The sequence below is a fragment of the Grus americana genome, chromosome 11, assembly GCF_028858705.1.
Source record: "Grus americana isolate bGruAme1 chromosome 11, bGruAme1.mat, whole genome shotgun sequence".
NCBI lineage: Eukaryota > Metazoa > Chordata > Aves > Gruiformes > Gruidae > Grus > Grus americana.
This window is the reverse complement of record NC_072862.1, coordinates 5,936,842-5,957,285: the sequence shown is the minus strand read 5'-3', so window position 1 is coordinate 5,957,285 and position 20,444 is coordinate 5,936,842. Positions and strand designations below refer to the sequence as shown.

The following is a 20,444-nucleotide window of genomic DNA, read 5'->3' as shown; positions in this document are numbered from 1 at the left end:
GTCCAGCGCAAGGAACAAAACAGGACATGGAAAAGTGTCGTTGCCTCTCTCCCCTCCTGTGGGCTCTTGCCTTTTGCCTCCCCCCTTCTCAAACGGGTCAGCCAAACCACCCCCGGCTGCATTGCCCTTTGCCTCCCACCAGCTGCCCGGGGTCAGGCACGGGCTGGGTGAGCCCTCGGGGTTCCTACACCTCTTTGCCACGCTGTCGCTCCTGCAGGGTCACCTCCCCCCGGCAGTCCTGCGCAGAAGGACCTCGCCGCCGCCTCCAGCTGAGCTGCACACAGAGAGACCCCGGTCCTCGCTCTGCTCGCCCCATCGGCTGCTCCTCTGAAACCTCCGCTCTCCTAATGCACAAAGAGCTGCTCCTGGATTGTGCCGGGACCTGCAGCTCGTGCTGGTTAGGAACCAGCTGGGGCCTTGTTTTGTCTTCCCGTCTTCATTATTTTTCCCTGTCTCTCTGTTGCTTTCATCCCTTCTGGTCCTGTTCTTCGACAGGCTGTTGCTTTTACCGTGCTCACAGTGTGGAGTCCTCGCCGTCTCTGTGGACGTTGCTGCAGCAGCAGTGGTGGTCACCGTGTATTATCTCACGGGTTTTAAGCCCTGAATACAAACAATCTAAGTTTTGAGTTTGGCCTGTGTCTTGAAAAATCTGATACCTATTAGGAGTAGAAAATACCTAATTCGGTTGCAATTAAAAATGACTAGCTGTCCTGCATCAGCCAGTTTAAAAACCAGCCAACCAAAAAATGCTACCGGACTCTGCTAAGACTACAGCAGAAAAGCCCTGCTCCCTCTTTGTAGAAGATACCAGAGTTAGAGCTTGTGAGTGATTCCAGCAGGCTTTGTAATGCTATTTCTTTAGAAATTCAGCACAGTGTTGGAATGTGGCATTGTAGTACTGCAGTAGGAAATGTCTTTATCAGCAGCCTAGGATATAATTTGAGTTTTTAGATGTATTTTGGCTTTACCTTTGGCCAGTTGTGCCAGCGCTGCATTTTGGGAGTGAATTTCTTGCTGTCAGTGGGAGCAGCTCCAGGTTTCAGCTGGGTTGTGGAACCCAGGAGGAGCAGGAAGAAAACGTGTTGTGGGGGTAATGGCTGTCAGCAGTTGCTCAGTGTGTGGTAGCAGGTCTGCTTATAAGTCTTTGAGTTCCTTTGGGCGAGCCTGAAAAATTCTGTGCAGGGTAGGAAAGTGGATGTTAAAAATAAGGCTGCTGACAGCTGGTAGGGTCTGGTTTGCTGGAAAGCCCCGTGGCTGGGCTGCGGGATGTGGGGGCACAGCAGGACCCTGCTACCACGATCGTGCTTTCCTCCTGGGGAGATGCACCTGGCGCTCGGCAGCTCCCGATGCCGGGAAGGAGACGGTGATCGCGCTGCCTCAGCCAGTTCAGCAGCCGCTGCTCCTTTTGCGGTTGCAGCTGGGGGTAGTCCCGGCACTGAATGGTGGTCATACTGTTTCTCCAGCTCCTTTGAAATGTACTTGCTTAAAATTGCATTGGAATGGCTTGAAAAAGTGTCCCTGACTTCTTAAAATCAATAAGGCTTAATATGATGCTGGCTTGCAAGTTAAATGCATGTGCACTGACCATCGCCGTTGTCTTTGCCTGTGATCCGAGGGGCAGCCTTACTTGCAACTGCTCCATTTATAACGTTTTGAGACTGACTCTCAATGGGCGTGTGTCAAGGCTCATGTCTCCACCACGCCTGAAGGTCCAGTTTCTTCCTTTTTATGACTTTCTCACCTAGATCACAAGGAAGCAGGAGGGCTTCTGTCGAACTCCAGCAATGCTGAACGTGGGCAGATGCTCTCGTTTGAGATTCCCTGGAGAGAAGGCAGCTCCCACCCCTCGTGCTGCCACGCTTTTACCCCATCCCTGCGCTTCCCGGGGCTGAGGCACCGTTGTGCTCTGTGGTCGTAGAGGGAAACGATGGTTCCTGTGACAGACCTCTGCATTAAATGCTGTCCAAGAGCTGTGTGAGGCAATGAGAAGGCTGTTATGGTCAGTAGGATGAGCCAGGGCATGCTAACAATCTAAATATTGATTGCTCTTTTAATGTGTTTATAAAAATCACCATGGGGATGATGTACACAGTTGCATATTGTGCATACTGTCTCGAAGGAGCTATGGGAGAAATCCTTAAATGTCCTGATACATCCGCTGTGGGCCAGGGGACCGTACAGGGCGTCTGGGCTGGCTGTAGGGCACCATCAGAGGCTTTGGGAGCTGGGCACGGCCCATCAGCCATCTCCTTGCTGTAGCCATCGGTAGGCTAGCTACAATTATTTGGGAGGGAGGGCAAGCGCCTGGCTCCAGCACAAGACCCGGCGTCTGATCGTGGTGCTCATCCCACGGGATCAGGCTGGGTGCTGGCAGGGGGGTGCCGGGCCCCCGGGATGTGCTCTGGGCTCTAAGCGGGGTTCGGTAGATGGGACACGCAGCTCCGGGGGCTCTGGTCTCACCCAAACACTTTGCCTTCTCCCTCGCTGTTCAGCTGTGCCTCTCCAGAGCTCCTCGCTCCCGCTGGCTTTCCTCCTCGCCTTTGATGGCGGCAAGAGTTAGACGTTAATTAAAAAAGCAGGGAACAGCACACTCTGGTGGGGCTGCATCCTTTCCAGCCGGCTGGGAAGCTTTAACGAAGGCAGGCTTCCCTCGCTGGGCACAGACCCCGCTGCGGTGATGATTTCGGCTGCGTCCCGGCGCTGGCAAGGCAGAGGCGGCATCCCCGCACGGCACGGCGTTAGCTCCAGCGCGGCACAGGCCAGCGGACCTGGCTTGCTCTGAGGCGAGCTACGAGTTAACGCTGTGGTCTGCAAGTCGCTTTGTCCGAGTACAGCGTGTCCTTTGTGCCAGCGGTAACGGCTCCAGGCAGACAAGCACGTACCGCTGCGCTGCACGAGGAATAGGGCAGTTCCTGTTACGTTCAGCCACTTTAAATGCAATGTCAAAATCTTCCAGGGTCTTCAAGACCTCTGACCTGATTCTAATTTTGCATTGGGTCCATTGAATGCTACTATTGACCAGACCTGCCTGATAACTGCTTAGATACTCCTGTATTAAAAAATATCTGAGCTCATAATATTTCTCTTTTTTTTTTTTCCCCCCCCTGCTGAGAAACAGTTTCTACAGCAGGTTGTTGCAAAAGAAATGACTTCAGAACATGTAAATAATAAAATAATTTCTTTTTCTCTGACCACTAAAGTAATTTTGTTCAAACAAACTGATGAAGAACTTGCACTGCAGAGAAGCCAGCTGGGTCCCGTACAGCTTTCCACTTTTCACTTTGGAGTAATACATCATTGAAGGTAATAAGAAAATAAGCAAAGATTTTTAAATCTAATGATAACAGTTCCATTTCAAAAAGCAGGAATTAAATCAAAGCTGAATAAATGGAAAAGAATTAAATTCATGCTAGACATTTAAAAAAAAAATGCACTGCAAACAATGAGGTGTATTTTAAAAAGTCGCTGGTTTATTAATAATACTTTCCACCTCCTTCCCTTGATCTTTCGATGACAAGCCTGGCAGAGGCACTCTTTATCAGACACCGAAGCAATTTAACTGCTGTCATGTGCCTCTCTTGATATACACGTATTAGTCACGCAGACGTTTTATGTTCTTTAGCATATTTTAGTATATAATTAAAAATGTGGCTGTCTGCTACTAAGCAACCAAGCATGTCAGGGGTTGATTGTATTCTGTCACCCACCACAGAAGGGAGGGTAAAAAATAATAATCATGTGTTCACTTTTCAGTCTTAATTGTGCTCCAGCTCCTTTGATATGTTGTTACACACACATGCAGTGGCTCCTGAAGACAGAGGCAAAACCAACGTGTGGGAACGGCTGGGAGGTGACCTGCAGCCACGTCACTGTCACCAACAGCACATCAGTCCCAGATGCTGGGCTGTTACTGGGTACGTGTGGTTTTGTGACTCCTGGGTTCAGGGTGGCTGGACCCTGCGGAGCTGCTGCTTGGCTTTCCATGGGACCAGAGTGCTAAATGCCTTTGGGCCCCTCAGGGTCTCTCCCTGGTCATTTAAAATAAGCAACTCGAGTTGATGTTTGTCTACCTCTTCTGCATAGGTAGACAGGAGAAGGGCTCCCGCACTGAGGGACATGGACTTTTGGACAGCCAATAATCATTTCTAGATTACCTGATGTGAAAAATGGCTCATGCAGCTCCTGGAGTTGAGGAAAACTTCTCGTGAGTATACCCAGATGATCACCCTAAACTCTGGGAGAGGAGCACCAAAGCTACAGGTCTCCGGTCCTGCATCATCTCTGAGAGGTGAGCAGCAGCAGATGGGGTAGAGACAACACAACCTCCCCCCAGCTCCATTCCAGAGGCTGTCACCACGTTGTCCCTCAGCACTGCTCTCCTTGGGGCTCTCTCATGCACCTAAAAAGTTCAGATCCTCATCTAGTCCCGTGTTGCACTGTCCCTTTGTGTTCGAGTGAAAGGCTGATGGTGCAGATGGTTTCCCTGCGAGCAGGAGCGATGCTTTCCCCACTCAGAAGCTGCTGTCAGGAACTGGCTGAAGCAACCCGTGTTTGATGGTCTGGAAAAAAGACACAATTTCATTGATATCCTCAGCCACAGGCTTGTTTAACTCAGGGCGTTAGGGGATTATTTCTATGGGAAGATGTGGCCCTGAGGATGTGCTCTTTGCTGTGGGAGCCCTACGAGAGGTCTGCTTGGTGAGGTGGTACCACCTGAGCAAAACCCTGCCCTGAGGCTAGAGAAATGCATGGCTCTGGAGAAGGGCCGGGGAAGCCTTTTTGTGGAGTTGTAGGCACATCTTCTCCAAGGTCAAGAGGAAAAGGGATTTATTATGTCAGTTTTATTCCTCACTCCTCCAGTGTCTGTCTTTCTCTTGAGCACGTGCAAATGTACACAGGCATGCGCTGCGTGCAGTAATGGAATCGGTATTTCAAAAGTTTTCCAGTTTTAATAGCTTTTATTACTTCAGCAGAACAGAAGCCAGCATATCAGCACTAACTGGTATGACATAAGGAAAAAAAAATAATATTGCTGTAAATAATTCAAAGGCTGTTTGTTGATTGTGATTTCCTTTGATGCAGTCTCCAGGGAGAAGGATGACATTGTCTTTAGATTTTTTCACAGTCAGCATCTGATATATAACATTGTCTGTGTCTGGCAGGATCCTGAGACGTGACACTGAGGCTGCTTGAAGATGATAAACTCGTTTGGTGTCTCCCGATTTCTCTTGGGTTTCCCCAGCTTCCCTTATCTACCTGGAAAGCACCGTGAAGGAGCCCGGCCAGCCAGGTATGAGGAAGCCCCTGGCAGATGCTCTGTGGGGGTGCCCGGGGCGTTCTGCTCTATAGCCTGGAGCTCAACTTTGTTCATAGGCAACTGTGATGCAAATCACACTGGTGGCTTGCAGGGGTTACACAGTAAAACCACCGCTATACATTTTGGCAGCAAGATGAGTCTTGCCAGCATGTCCTCAGTATCTAAGAGTCCCAAGACACAGGACTGCCCCGCTGTCAAGATACAGCTCCTGTCGTGCTTCACAGCAGCGATATCTGCTGATCTGTGGTTACATGACGGTGCCTGTAATAGAAATGTGTCGTTCCCTTACACTGGGAGCAAGGGCTGGCAGCCAAGTTTGGGGGTTTTTTTGTTGTTCTTTTTTCGTTTTTTTTTGCTAGTTTGAATGAGCTGAGAAAACAAGAACTCAGAATGTTAAAACCAGTGAAGGACATATCCCACTTCAAAGATTTTATATAGCATGGAGATTTTGTGTGGTGCTGTCAAGATGTCCCACTTCTTTTACGTGGTCTATTAGCCAGATACACCTACTAACCTCAGGGGTCCAGCAACAAGCAATGGTGGGACAGCACTGTGCAAGGCCATGGCAGCCCCCGGGCTGGATTACCCAAATGAAAGAATAAATGCCACTCTCTTCCCCCAAAGGAGACAGCTTGCTCTGAACTACGCTACGGGCACTTGGTGCTTTCAGTTCTGAGTGATCACGTCTTGAGCACTCCACAGATCTAATGAATTCCCTTTCAGATAGAGCAATCGAAAAAGGTAAATCGGGTCAGATGCCAATATTCGTCTTGTTCCAAGCAGCTCTGGGGTGCACATGGTTTCACAGGTGCTGCTGTATTTATCCTGTTTAAAATTCAGTCCTGCCCACTAACTTACAATGTCAAACAACTCCACGTGTGGGGCAGGACCATCAGCTCAGGCTCATAGCTCTGAGAGAGCAGCCGGCTCTTCTTCCAGCGCTGTCTTGCAGTCCCTGACCCACAGCTCGTATGCTCTTTCCAGGGTCTTTTCGCTGGTGTCATTGAATATCTCTGTAAAACAAGACTTGTAGTTAATTGAACATCCAGAGCAGCCTTTCCTGCTTGCATACACTAACTCACTAGGGGGGAGAGTAGCTCCTCCAAACAGTTTGTGCGAATCTGTTTTCTTGTGGGTGTGTAGAGACTGAGCTTCATGGAAGCAGTCTGGATGGGCACTGACGCAAGAGATGACAACCTGGTCCCGTGCATTGCTCCTATGGTAGGGGCTGGGTTTGGTTTGGTTTTGTGGTGTTGTTTTTTTAAATCTTATAAGTGAGAATGTTTCATCCCAGATATTGCACAGATAATATTTGGTTTTCAGGTATTAGTTCTAGGCACAGTAATGCATTAAATCCCTTTTGCCAAGGATTATTTAACACATATTTTCAAGTATACCAAAGGAGTTGTTTTTCCCTTATGACATTGTTGGTGTGTCTGCCAGAGCACTGTGTTTAAACTGTCAGTTTGCAACCAGGTTTGCACAGTGAATTGGTCAATCATAATGCAATTAATTAGACCTCAGTCCTTAGCCGAGTTCTGGTGGTTACACACAAGAGAAGGTGGGTCCCTTGAGATGTTAAGGGAAGCACCAGCAAAACCAGAAACGTACAACTGCGGGGCACGTTTTCTAGCACGTCAGTGTGCCAGGATGCCCGCTGCCCCCCCCAGCGCCTGCTCCCGGTGTCCATCACCACGGTACCTGCTACGCCGAGGCCGGTGGGGAGAGGCATCCGGGGCTGTCCCCCGCTGTGTTTCAGGCGCTCCATCAGGGCTCTCTTGATGAGGGGCCAGCTGCAGCCGCTGTGCCAGACCGGCAGCTCCAGGCCCCTCATGCACTGGATGATCTGCTCTTTCTCCTCGGCGGTGATGAGCCCTCGCACGTGGGCGACGTACGTCATGAACGCCATGTCGATGTTCACAGCTTCTCCGTGCATCAGCGACGGCAAAACCCTCTGAAATGGAGCAAAGGAAAAGATTTGGGTTGACAAATAGTAAATAAGTTGGTTTTGTCTAAAAGTACTCCTGAAAATTGACATTTGACTCTCAGCGGTAGAAGTACGGATTTGCTGGATGTTAGCTTCCTGTGATTTATGGGTTGCAGAGGATGATCTGTTTTACACATGATTAATTGCATGTAAAATCTCTTATAGGGATCCAGGATCTAATTCTCATTCAAATCACTGATGAAGAGCACCGTGGGATGGAGGGAAGAGCTCTGAATATTGCATAAGGTCTAGTCCTCTCCCCTCATTCCTCAGTGGCAATTTCTCCCCAGTAATACAGGCTATGGTCTCCATGCCTTTGCTCTGTTATAGCTCGTGTTAGTGATTTCTAGTGGCTCCACTGAAATCTGGTCATCTTTGTGCTTTGGTAAATGCCTGGTAAGGAGCGATAACTGGCCTGAGGTCTGAGTAGGAAACATGGATGGATGTGTGGGGGAAACAGGGCTGGGAAAGGGCTCTCTTTATCCAACAGGACCAGGCTGGGTGCGTTGGGTGATCTGAGGTAATGTGCAAATCTGGAGTTTAGCTCAGCTTCTTTTGCACAAAGGTTTCATGCTGCTGATTGAATTTTTTTTTTTTTTTTTTTTTTTTTTAAAATGAATGTTGCACTATAAAGTCTGTCACTCACCATTTCCAGCTCTGGGCTTATAAGGTGACCAAAATCAACCAGTCTGTCCAGGTCATCCTCCCAGAGATTGGGAGCCAGCTCTTCCAACATGGTTTCAATGGCAATCCTGGTAGTCTGCAGTGCAGCGTCCCCGTGGTCGGCAGAGCTGCTGTAGGACTGGAACTTGGTGTCCAGCAGGTATTTCCCATGGCTCTTGAGCAGGTCAAACAGCCCTTTGTGTTTCATGAGTGCCATCTAGGGCAAAGAACAGAAGAGGTAGTTAAAGATGATGATGTGATCCTTGTACGTGTTGTTGAAAACTTGAGTGTTTCAATAGGCTGGACTATAATATCATGGTATACGCTAGCAAAGACATACCTGCACACTTGGCAAAATGGCAGAGATGATGGGGGCACTGGTGGGCAAGTTCCCTTGCTACTGGGCAGCTCTGACCCTGCTGTGAGCTCGCTACATGTTCTAACAGCCCAGCAAATGGTTTGTAACGAGCTTTGGCTATTTGTGTGCCTGGCAGGAAACTTGAGGCTGTCCCATAGTAGCCATCCCCATGACAGGGACCGGATGGTGGACATCCCCAGGACAACTCTCATCTAATCCTTGGGATTGCGCTTTGGGTGAGGGAAGGTGGGAAAGCACTGCAATATGGGGAATATGAGGGTTCAGAAGCAGTTTCATTGTTACAAGTATATATTTTTTCACCCTCTGACTCAGGCATTAGCCCATGTCTGCAGTGGGGAATGGTGACCTCTGGGTTTCCCCATGCCTGCCAGAAACTTCCAGATATCCTGGGGAGTTCCCGCTCTGCCAGCACTGAAAAATGCTGCTGCTGAACTCATTTCTAATAAACTTTAATAGCTTGAACTCTGCTGTATTAAAAGTTTTTTCAAAGCTCTTCAGGCACAAAACCATTTACTGTGCACTTCCCAGGTAATTTTAGAAGTAGAATTTGTCTCGCAGGAGATTGATTGACCACACTTGACATACCCCATGAGGTAGGTGCAAATGATCTTGCAGATTATTAATCCCCCGTACAATGAGCCTCAAATTCTCTGCCAGCAGTTCATTTTAGAGTGCAATGGATCAGCCTCAATGGGAAGATGCTTTCCTCCCTGGTTTTGCAGTGTCTACATCTGGCTTTGAGTTTTGGAGTTTACTTTGCAGGATTACCGCTAGGCACTATGTATAAGGGATATTCTAACAAGTTTAGCAGCTGTAAAAATATATACTCTCAATGAGAGTTTCAAGTCCCCATGCAGCCTTGATGGCCCACCCTTGTTTCTATAAGGCAGTTTATACAATACCATGGATGCTGATGGACATCTTATCAATGTTTCAGGTTTGAAAACTGCAGTTGCAAAAGTTCCTACCTTTAAAATTTCACCAAGGCCGTTGGAGATGTGTCGCCGAGGAATGCTCTGAATGAAGGATCTATCCAGAAAACTGGCTACCGGGGGGGTGTAGCCCCCGAGCTTGTTCTTACATTGCAGGAAATTCACCCCGTTCTTTGCCCCCACGCTGGCATCAACGTAAGAGAGGAGGGTTGTTGGGACCCGAATGTAAGGGGTGCGTCTTCTATAGAGCGAGGCAGCTAGTCCTACGATGTCCAGACAGACGCCTCCTCCGATGGCGATGATGGGCTCAGTTCGCCTGTCGATGCTGAAGTTCTGGACTTCTTGCAAGATGTTCAAGACCAGGTCCATGGATTTCGTTTCTTCAGTGGTAGGCAGAGCGAGGATTTTGTGCTGAACGTTATTCTCTTCAAAGTATTCTCTGACTTTGGAGCCGTAAAGTTTGTCAACCACTTCATCTATGACAATAAAGCGCCTCAGCTTCCTTTTGCCGCTGGTGGCTAGCTCTAGTTGCTGGGGGTCAGTAATGTGACCCCAGAGCAGAGTGGTATTAGAGTGATCCAGAATATTGTATGTTTCTACCACTTTGTAGCAAAAATAGATGGGAGCTTCAATTGTCCAGGAAATCCCACCTTTGGAGATGCATTCACCTCTGGCAAGGATCAGAAAACATGGTTTGAAATCATTATATTCCTCTTCTGTACTTTGCATGTCTGAACTAGTTTAAGGACGTAGCTTGAGGGTGCAGAATGTGGGATCTCCTGCCCATGCACTGCAAAAGTGTGGGGCTGCGAGGGTAGGAAGCCCCTCCTGGGTGTCAGGGCTTAACTACTTTGGCACCAGAGAAACCCTCACACATCTTAGTGAACAGCCAAATGGCTGAACTTCTACACGGTAGTGATAAAAAAGAGAGCAAGAAGGACTGGAGCATGTTATTCGTGCTGGAAGTTGAAAACCCCGGACCAATCATTTCAACTTCCCAAAAGGGAGTGGGGAAGACATTGCCAAAATTTTCCAAAGTATTTGTGGAGGAAGCATCCTCTGACTGCCATATCTGGGTGATAAGATTCAATTTATTCCTGTCTATCTACACCCAGCCGCACGCCTCCATACAAAATGGTGTCTCTGCAATGGTCCAGCTGAAAGAGTGGATCTCTCTATCTCAAAACAGGTATGACAGAAATAGGAACTGCTCCCAGGTAGTACAAGAAAATTATTTCAGAGTTGGGGAAGATTTCCATACTGGAGTTTTAAAGGATAAATAAAAACCTACAAAGCTAGCATGTGGTCCTGTGTGGAGCCAGGAGTTGGACTCGATGATCCTTGTGGGTCCCTTCCAACTCAGGATACCCTATGATCCATTTAAAACAGTGAAGAACACAGCCCTGAAACCCAGTTATTACTTCTGTGGGGCAGGGGGAGCCAGGGGAAAAACAAATGGCTTTTTTAGTTTGTTGGGAATCAAGAAAGGAAAGGGAAGAAAAAAAAAAAGATAGAAGGAAACAGCAAAATGTATTTTATGTAAGACTTCTTGAGCTGCAGTTGGGTAAAAATTGAAAGTTTCCTCGAATTTCTGTTTTGTTTTTTGAATGAGCAGATGGCTCATCGGATAATCAGATTCCCCTACATGCCCAATTTCTTTCCACATGCATGAATTTTTCTCATAGATCTAAATAGATGCTTCTCTGCTTTCTTTAGCAAATTGCCTCTAATTTTGGCCCTAACATTTTTAAGCATTAAAGAAAAATAGTGAGGGTTTATACCTTCCAGAAAATTTCTTGTGGACTTCTAAATTGCAATAATAATAGTAATAAATCATTGTGTACATTGTAATGCACCAAATATATACCTTCATATCTGTACTTTAACTGCACGTGTCTCTGTCTCTGGCATGTTGATCCTTCTAAGAGACAGGATGGTTTTGAATGTTAGTTGGTGGAATCGGCTTTGGGTGCTGGATGGCACAACTAGCACCCACTGCAACCCCTCTGCCGTGCAAAAAATAGTGAATTTGAGGCTGAACATGCCCTTTTCGAAGCATATGTCAGCCGAGGATTTTTCTGGGTGTGCTCTGGGCCCTAGGTTCATCCTGCTGTTGACTGAGGTCTGGCAGACTGCAATGGGTCTGCTGAAGTCCTGTTGTATCTACTGCAGCTCTGCCGGAGCAACGCTCGCGTGCAGCCGCTGCCCGCTGCCGGCACCTGACCTGCCCGAGAAAGGGTTAGACTTGTGAAATTAAAACCCGAGTATGGCAAATGCTAGAAAACTTCTGACGTGCAAAACAGCTCTGCTAAGGAAGACCTGCATCACAAACGGGGCTCCACGTGCTTGTGAAAAGGAGAATCCTGTAACTAAAGGATGATTAACTGGAGAGATGTAACATCAGCAAAGAGCCGTGTGTATTGCCAGGTGAAATTTGTCTCTCCCCTCTGTCTGAAGGGCCATTAGGTGACTTCTACAGTTTGAGAGATGCGTTATGGTTTTTGCTCCTGTCGGTGACCTACTGTGTTTATTTTTCCCATCTAGACATTTTATTTACCTGCAACCATCTCTATAAATGCATCCTTCTGACATGCCTGTGCATGCACTTTTGCACACAAAGATTTCACGTACATACAGGGGGAAAAGAAAACCCCAAGTGCAGCACTCAGAAGTCCATGTGTAAGCTTTTCTGAAGTTTAAAGGAACTTCCCATCTACAAAAATTGAGACTGTTGATAAAATTCCCTCTGTAACTTAGCCAAGTCACGCAAAGGAGAACAGCTAATACCTGTGCTGCTGTATCGCACAGATTTTGAAGCCCGCTTTTTGTAGGGATATACACAGAAAGGTGGGTTTAAGCCGCAGCGGCACACAAGATGGTTTTTCCATCTGAGATGCATCCCACCAGGGATACTGCACAGTTTGGCTAGCCAGAGTCGCCCAGCACAGTCGCCAATGATCAACATGGGCTCCTATACTTACATTTTTGCTTCGGAGAGAGTTATCTTGTCCTTGCAGTCGGAAAGGGCTTCTCCTTTCTTGATCCGGCACCACGTGCTCTTGACTCGCACCAGCTGGAAGTCTGTCTGCTGGGTCTCCTGGGGCATGGCAGCCGGGGCTGCGGGAGCAAAGGCCTCTTCTGACACCGGCATGCTTCCAGAAGGCAAAGTGTCCCTGTTAAGAGATCTCTCATAACTGGGTGCCGTTGAGGTGCTTTTTAAAGGCTCCAGGTGACCAGGCGTTGGAAGGGGAGGTCTTGTCTCCACGGGGGAGACCAGTTATAAAACTAAGATTATCTAATCTGAGATGCATGTTAGGGTTGGTAGGAGCATTTGAAGACACATGCAAATACCAGGATGGGGTTGTGTAATTAGCTAGTTTTATAATGCTTAAGAAGTACAATAGGAGTGCATACATTAACTTCCAACACGATGCCCTACAGCAAATTTGAAGTTATGAAAGGCAATTTGTGTGATTCTCCATGACGACGGTCAGGAACCTCCTTTGCTGTGCGGAGCCTCTGATCTGGCTCTAACCTGCTCTTATGGGGTGAGGCAGGAGCATGAGGACAGCATCGATACCAGCTGGGTAAACTTCTTTTGAGCTCACGTTCCCGGGATTCTCTTGTGTTGAAGAACAGAATGAATTTTTTTGTTGTTTTCAGCTTTTATGGTGGGTTTAAAAAAAAAATCAGAGAGAGTTTTTCACACAAAGGGCTGTTTGGGGGGCAAGCTGAGTTTTGATTTGTTTGCCCAGCTGCCTGTGGGACTCTGAGATGCTGAGGTTTCCCTGCAGTGGAGTCATTTCAGGATCAGCAGTGTGGTCCAGGCAGTGGTATCTGAGCTTTGATGACCCTGCCTTTTGTGTCCCGTGCTTTCCTGCAATTGTCACCTATTTGTCTTGTTAGGACCATGCCAGATCCCCACCGCGTACTCGTGGAGACCTCATCCCCTTGACCCATCCTGTGGGATGGGCTCAGCCAGAGGGATGGATTCCCCTTCTCTAGGGAGCGATGGCGTGGTGGGGGCAGGCGGGGGACCCATGCTGGAGGCAGCGGCAGCCGGGAGGGATACGAAATTCACCTTTCCATGTGATGTTCCAGCTGGGGCTGTCGGAGGGCCCAGGGCTCAGCTTGCCACACCAAACGCTCCCTTGGCATACAGCTCTGCGTGCTGAGCTCAGGGGAAGATCTTCCTTTGATTTCACCAGCAGTGCCTGAAGGTACAAACCCGTCTTTGTCGCTGCCTTGGCCATGTTTCTGAAAGCTGCCCTTGTTCGGAAACAAAGATCAAGAAAACCGAAAACAGGCAAAAGAGCAGAGGCTGGAAAAAATGGCTCTTCAAGAGCCCATCGGACAAGAGCTAGCTCTCATTGCATTGAAGGCTTATTTGCAGCCAAACTCAGGAACTTAGATGTATCTCACATTTATATTTGCGAAAAAGCTACAAGAATAAACTCTAAAGCCATGTAGCTCTGCTCCAGGGTGAGTAGTAACTCCTAACATCTAGCTCTCGCTGCTGGCTTCATCTCCAGATGGGAAAGTGCTCTGCAAAGAGGACAGACTGCTATCCCCATTTTACAGAAGAGGAACATAGAGCCACCAGAAAAGAAACGACTTGCCCAAAGTCACCTCCAAAGCCAGTGGAGGGTGGATTAGATGGCATACTAAAGCTCTTAGCCTGTTTACCAAAGACTTGTCTGAAATTTTAACTCCCAGTCCAAACACAATTTGGATTGTTTTCCACAGGGACTGCAGGTCTAATGCAGTTTGTTGTTTACTAAATCATAAGATGGAATAATCTTAGGTATGCAAGGAGATCTGTCCTCTTTGTCTTATTTGTTTTGATTAATAGCAATCCACTCAGCATTGGGACTGATTTTATTTGCTTTTCTTTTACTTTTCTCCTGTGCATTTACTTATTTTCTGTTTATACTTCCCTGTTCTATTCTGGGGGCATTGAAACGTCATCTGTTTCATTTTAGAAGTTGTCAAATTGACTTTCCAGTGTCCATCTGCTTGCCATAGCCAATGACTGCCATGTCCTTGTACCATCCATCCTGCAGAGGGGCTGCCAAGAGCCTTGCAGTGAAGACACACAGTGAACGTTGCTTGCTCCCCACAGCCTCTTCACCTCCTCTGCCCAGCCCCCGGCTCTCTCGACATGCTTTGCAGGTACGTTGAGTTGGTCTCTGACCGAACAAGCCCAGGGTGATACATCCCGGAGGTGAAAGATGCTGTTCTGGTTGTGGGGTAGTCCACATTTCCTCATTAATTTGTGTTTCATCTGCGTGAAGATGAGACGGCTGGCTGACCTCAGCTCCATCACATGCTCTTTAATTACTTTGCTTTTAATTCTTCACCAGCCTTTTCTGCAGGCCAGCCTAGGCTTTTGGATACCTTGGATATTCCCACTAGTTTCTCCTGACGCCTCCTCCAGCCAGTGCATTCTTGGGACCCTTTCTGGGGGTGCAGATCAACTGGTACCCGTGTGACACAACGTCCCCCAGCCCATGCAGAGACCTGGCTTCCAAGCTGGACCCCAGAGCAGGGGCTGCTCCGATGTTCGGCTGTGCGGGGCGGCAGTGACCTTGTAGCTATGGGCCACTTGTAGATAATCTGGGGTTCAAAGTCCTGGAACTCTTTCAGCCTCATGCCTGATGGTTTGGCTGGGACACATGTCTGTGCTATGTAACCAGAGTTATGAAATTGCTGATTATCTCCTTGAGAGCCAGCAGCTTCCTGAGGTCAGGATGTGAACGTTGCTCTTATGTAAAGCAAAGGCATTGAAAGTTAAACTTTTTTTCTTTTCTTTTTTCACGTTAGATCTTACCTCCTGCCTGTGCCCTGGGTGGGGGCAGGTGGGTGCAGCTGGAGTGGGTGCAGCCCTCGCCCTGGGCCATCCTCCCTGCACAGCCTCTCCCTAGGTCTGGGCTCTGCCCAGGTAATCATGAGCAGAGAAGCCCATCCCCTCGACGGACACCTGAGCACCAACGTGCTGCTCTGCAGAGGCAGCAAACCCACAGCAGCATCCTCTGAGGCTGGGGGACAAGAAGCAACATGCATAATCCTGCAGGTAAACTCCCTGTGTGGGGTGGGGAGCTCTAGGAAAGATGGTGTGACAGGAGGGGACACCGTGTGATATCCCAGTTCTGGGTCCCCCACTGCCCCTCAGAGATGTGATCTGTAGGCTCTGTGGCTTGGCAGAAAGGAACGGAGGAAGGGTTTATTGAGGAGAGGAGTTTGAGGCTGAGCAGGGGAGGTGGGTCTGCAGGAACCTGAAGTGAAGGGAGGAGGACACTCCCAGGAGAAAGGGTAGGGTGGGAAGGTGGACAGTGACAGTGCCAAGAGACCTTTGGCTGTGACTAATTTCTGATGAATTAGGATGCTTGTTTTATAAATATTATTTCTGCAGCTTTAACCTTGCCTCGGTACTTTCTGTGATAGCCACATGTGCCTGGTGTGGCACACAGTGAGATGTTTGCTGCCTTTTTTGGCCGTTTTCTAAAATCAACAGCTGCGTGTGGGAATCTGAACGGAGAGACTTTGTTCTCTCACAGCCTGATCTAAAGCCCATTGAAGCTATTGAAAGACTCCACTCGGTTGCCTTGGGCTTTGCATCCAACTGTCAGTGGGTACCGCTTATTCCTGCCACACACAGCATCCTTTATTATATATGAAAATAAACGTATGCTTTGCATGCTCTGCCAGTGACTCCGGAGCCTCCCTAATGCAAGCAGAGGAGCGCTGGGGAGCATCCAGCTTTTCTACTTCTTTTCCAGCACTAGAGCCTGTAGAAAACGCTTTGGCTCATGTATGTTTTCCTCACCTTCCCCTGAAGTTCAGGCAGAGTTTAGCACCCTGGTTCCTGCCATGAGCTGCAGCTTCCCCACCCCAGCTGCTCCCCCCCCCCCCGCTCCTCCTCCTCATGCTCCCGCTCCATCCCAAAGCTGCTACCTCTCCCTTGCCATCGCTGCTGACTTTGCTGCAGGCTCTGGCACTACTGATGCTGAGGCCAAGCTGATAAATTAAGCTGAACTTGCTGGCTCTGCTCTGGACCCCCTGCAAGGTTTAATGGCCAGGCAGTTGGGTTTGGCCCATGCTGCCAGCCCACTCCGGGGGCTGTGACGTGCCTGTGCCCCGGTGCGTGGCCCTGCCTGGGCTCACAGGTGGTGGGTTTGGAGCCACCGAACAGCCTCAGATCTGCCACAACCACATTTCTGCTTCCCTCTACTACACCTCCATCCGTAGGATGGGTATGCATCATGGCTGGCTTTAACGTATTTGGGTCAAGCAGTATCCCAGGGTGTCCTAAGAGGCTGCAGTTTTGTGTGCAGGGTTCTGGCGGCGTAAGGAAATAGCTCGAGCATTGCATTGTGGTTTCCATAAACAGGATTGCCTGGGAAAACGCAACGGCTGAGGTGTATTCACAGGCTAAGACAAAGTGGTGAGTGTTGTGACAAGCTGTTGTGGATGCCTGAGGTGCCTTGGTGAATATGATGGCTACAACTGTTTGGGAAGATTTTATCAAACTGGGTTTCCAGTGTTTAGTGCTGAGCAGCTCCTGCCGCAGCGCTCGGCACTGAGCACCAAGCTGTCTGGCAGCATGGTGTTCGTGTGGCTCAGGTTCAGTGCTCTGCCCTGGCTGGGAAGGGGAGCTCCTTCTGGAAGTCATTGCTGGGGCTGCAAAATAGATCTAGAGGCTGGAAGGTGAAATGAGGATAGTCCAAAAATGGGAACCAAAGATCCAGTCCCACATCTTTGGATGGGGAATCTTTGTTTTGTTTTCACCAAATCCAGACTGCCTCCTTGTGTGCTTATCTCCATGCTTTCTTCTCAGCAGCCCCCTGCAAAAACAGTACAGCATCCTGCCCTTTCCTGGCTAAGCTTCCCTCACCCAAAAAGTGGCATCTAAGCCCAAGCCGCAGAGTTTAATTTTGCTTCTGAAGCCACGTGTCGCTCCATGGCACTGCCCTGCCTGCCTGCTCAGGGGATGCTAATGTCCCCCCGCCTGCACCCCTGACTCCTGACTTGCACCAAAAGTACCTGGTTCTGGAAAAAGGAGAAGCTGCAGTCTATAATTCAGCTTCATTGTAAAACAGGCTGACTGTGCTCTCAGCATCTATCAAGGAAGGTACTGGGAACCATCCTGCTGGTAACTGGGGTCCACCTTATCTTTTTTGTGAAGCTGCCTGAGGCTTAAAGCAGCCCTTTCCTGCTCTTTCATGGTAGGACTTGAACGAACTCCTCTGCTTTGCACCTGGCAGTATTTTCCTCCTCTGAGTGAGCTTTCTTTTTTCGCTTTTTTTCCCCTTGTATGCATGAAAAAGGTGATGCACAATTAGATGGGAAAGGGAAAGAGAGGTCTGTGCACAGAGCCATGGGGAGACAACCAGGCAATCTAGTTTAGTGCTTAATATGGTCCAGCTGCTTTGCTAGGGCTGTGCAAAACTACGCTCTAAAAATGAGGCACTTTTCCTGCAGTAACATAAAAAAAATCAAGCAGTTACAGAAATCTTCGCTCATCTTAGTGCTCAGAGCCTTGAGTGCAGCCTGGCTGGCCCAGCAGCCAGCCCTGAGCTCTGCTCTGACTTGTCGGGTGCTTGCATAAATGAAGGCAATTCTGACCTCTGCTGTTGGCCCAAAGCATCATCAGGCTGCAAAAAAATGCAGCACTTCCTGAAAACTATTGTATAATTGTATAATCTTAGATATAGAGTTGATCTTGGCATGCACTGCATGTTCCCTCTCCCTGGTAGCACTTCTTGGCGCTTGTGGTTGGTGTTATAACACAGGTTACAAAACAGCTGGAAGTAAATCTTGTTTTCCTCCCCATTGAGTGACAGAGTATCCTTGTCTGTTATTCATCCAGAAGTATAACATGACTATTAATAAAATCCAGCATGGATTATAAACATGTTTTTTCCCCTAAATTAAAAAGCCTTAGAGTGCTTGGCAAGGAGGATGAGCAGATCCTGACCTCCAGCATCCTGCAGCTGCGTGGCGGGAGCCTGGAGATGCTTGCTCATGCGGTGGTGAAAACACTGTGAAAAGACAACGTATCTTCACACAACACATACCTGGGCTGAGGTCAACAAACTAACATGGTCTGGGAAGGGGGTGTTTATTCCTGTACTTGCAATTAATTATGAAACTGCTGACAGATATAAGCTGCCCCTCATGGTGAGAGATCGACGTGAGATGTAAACCAGGGGCTGCTATAGCTAGCCTAAATCTGCCTTCCTTGTGCGTCAGGTTGGGCTGCTGCCATAAGCATGATGCTTTTTTAGATGACCTCTAATTCTGGTCCAGGTTGGCAATTCCCATGTAAAATGTACATATTTTTTTGTGTTCCTTGTCTGCTTTCTTTTTTTTTTTTTTTTTTGTAATTTGGATAATGAAAATTGATGAAGTTGTCTCAAAACCCAACAGAGTTGGTATCTCTGTAGCTACAGAAATGCTGCTCTGAGAAGCAGAGGTTCAGGAAGGTTTAGACTTTTCCCCGTTCCCAAAGACAGGAGTTTATTCATATGGTGTCCCTTGGTACCAGGGGAAGGAGCGTACAGTCTTTCTCAAGAGTGGGCTGTATGAGGTGATGCTCTGATATCCTCAGTGGCTTCATACCAACGTTCTGCTGGCAGGCTGTGGGGTGACTGGATGCCTTCTACAGCATCCAGGACCCCACCAGAAAGCTGTCCTGGGATGGGGACACGATACCTGCAGCAACAGCAGTTCCACATGGACAGGGCTTTGCCCCATGGCTGCTGGGCTGGTCTGGGCCAGTCCTCCAGAGGAAGCGTGTCTTCTTTTCACCCGCTTCACTGAGTTGTCTGCAGCTTTTCTATCATAGGGAATAAAATCCTGCCAGGGGCAATCTGCTCCACCCCAGCTGTACTCACAGCCTGCTCGCCCTGTGTCTCTGAAATGTGGTCTCGCCAGTGCTTTCATAATCCAGCACATGCTCTTACACTTGAGGAGTGGTGGAATTTTTCTGAACCGTGTCTCGCTCTGTGGGGCCATAGCTCACCAGGGCCCATCGTTGCATTGCTGCCACGAAGTGATATGGGTTTTCTGGGGTCTCAGGGCAAGTACGGTGCCATGGGCAGCATTGCTTTTGCCCCCGGGACAGTCTATCTTGGTCTTAAAAATGTTTTTCAGCCTTTGAAATGCTGACATGTTGTTGTGTTGTGCTGCACATAACTGTTTCTCTCTCCACCTGAATAATCAGCTTTTGGCAGGGTCTGGCTTGTGAAGAGGTGCTGGGAGATTTGCCATGTGGTGCTGATGGGTTCCAGCATAGTTGGTTTTTGTGACCCGAGAAACAGAGGGTTCAGGATGGTGCGTCACCACCATGAGCTGCTGTGGCAGGTTGAAGGCAGAGGAAGGATTAGGAGGTTGCATTCCTGACAGAGTGATTGCTGCATCACCTGCTTAAAATCATTAGTGGAAGAGTACCTTTGATTTTATGCCATCATGGATTTGGCACAATAATTTTTTTTTTTTATTTGAGTGTTTGTCAGTTCGGCCGCATTAGGACAGGTGTAATGGTATTCTGGGCATGAGCATCATGGGTTGCTCTGCAGACTCTGTGCACAGCAGCCTCCACGGCACGGGCACGTGTCGGGGGGCTCGTGCACCCCATTGGCGTGCAAGCGGTGGAGATCCTCCATTTTACAAAGCTAGCGGTGCCTGCGTGTTCTGGCCTGAGAGGAGCTGCCTGGTTTTGCAAGAGTGGTTTGAGAAGCACTCTGTTTTCTCCAAGGAAAAAATCACTGAGAGGAGTGGGTTTCACGTGCAGTTGTTCAGTGTTCAATATTCATCTCAGAGCTTCAAAAGTGAAAATTCAAGTTTTTGAAATATTCTTATCCTTTTCCTGTCAGAAAAGGATCAGCAGTGGGCAGGGTGGGGGGGGAGGAGAATACAGGAGGCAAAAATGAATTAGAAGTATAATATTTTTTCAATTTGAAAAATTTCCATGATTGTTTTCATATTCCTGCAAAAACTCATATTTTGTATGGAGAAAAAAAAATGAAATTCTTTTTTTCAGGCTAAATTCCTCCTCTTCTGATTTGAGCAGTTACAAAATCATTGTTCTTCCTTTTATTTTCCATTTCAGAAACCCCAGCTGGACTCATTGCTGAGAACCTTCTCAAAGCCAAAGAAATAGCC

The 20,444-nt window shown here is 48.3% G+C and overlaps 1 protein-coding gene across 1 annotated transcript; it reads right to left on the bottom strand.

Moving 5' to 3' along the window:
- Window positions 1-6,220: 6,220 nt before the first annotated feature.
- Window positions 6,221-12,429, bottom strand: LOC129211493 (2-epi-5-epi-valiolone synthase-like). The gene is made up of 5 exons (XM_054838686.1): window positions 12,260-12,429; window positions 9,315-9,948; window positions 7,951-8,184; window positions 7,019-7,271; window positions 6,221-6,330 (listed from the first exon to the last, which is right to left on the bottom strand). Exons 1-5 carry the CDS (start codon window positions 12,427-12,429, stop codon window positions 6,221-6,223), a joined length of 1,401 nt encoding a protein of 466 aa, XP_054694661.1.
- Between the last annotated feature and the right edge of the window lie 8,015 nt (window positions 12,430-20,444).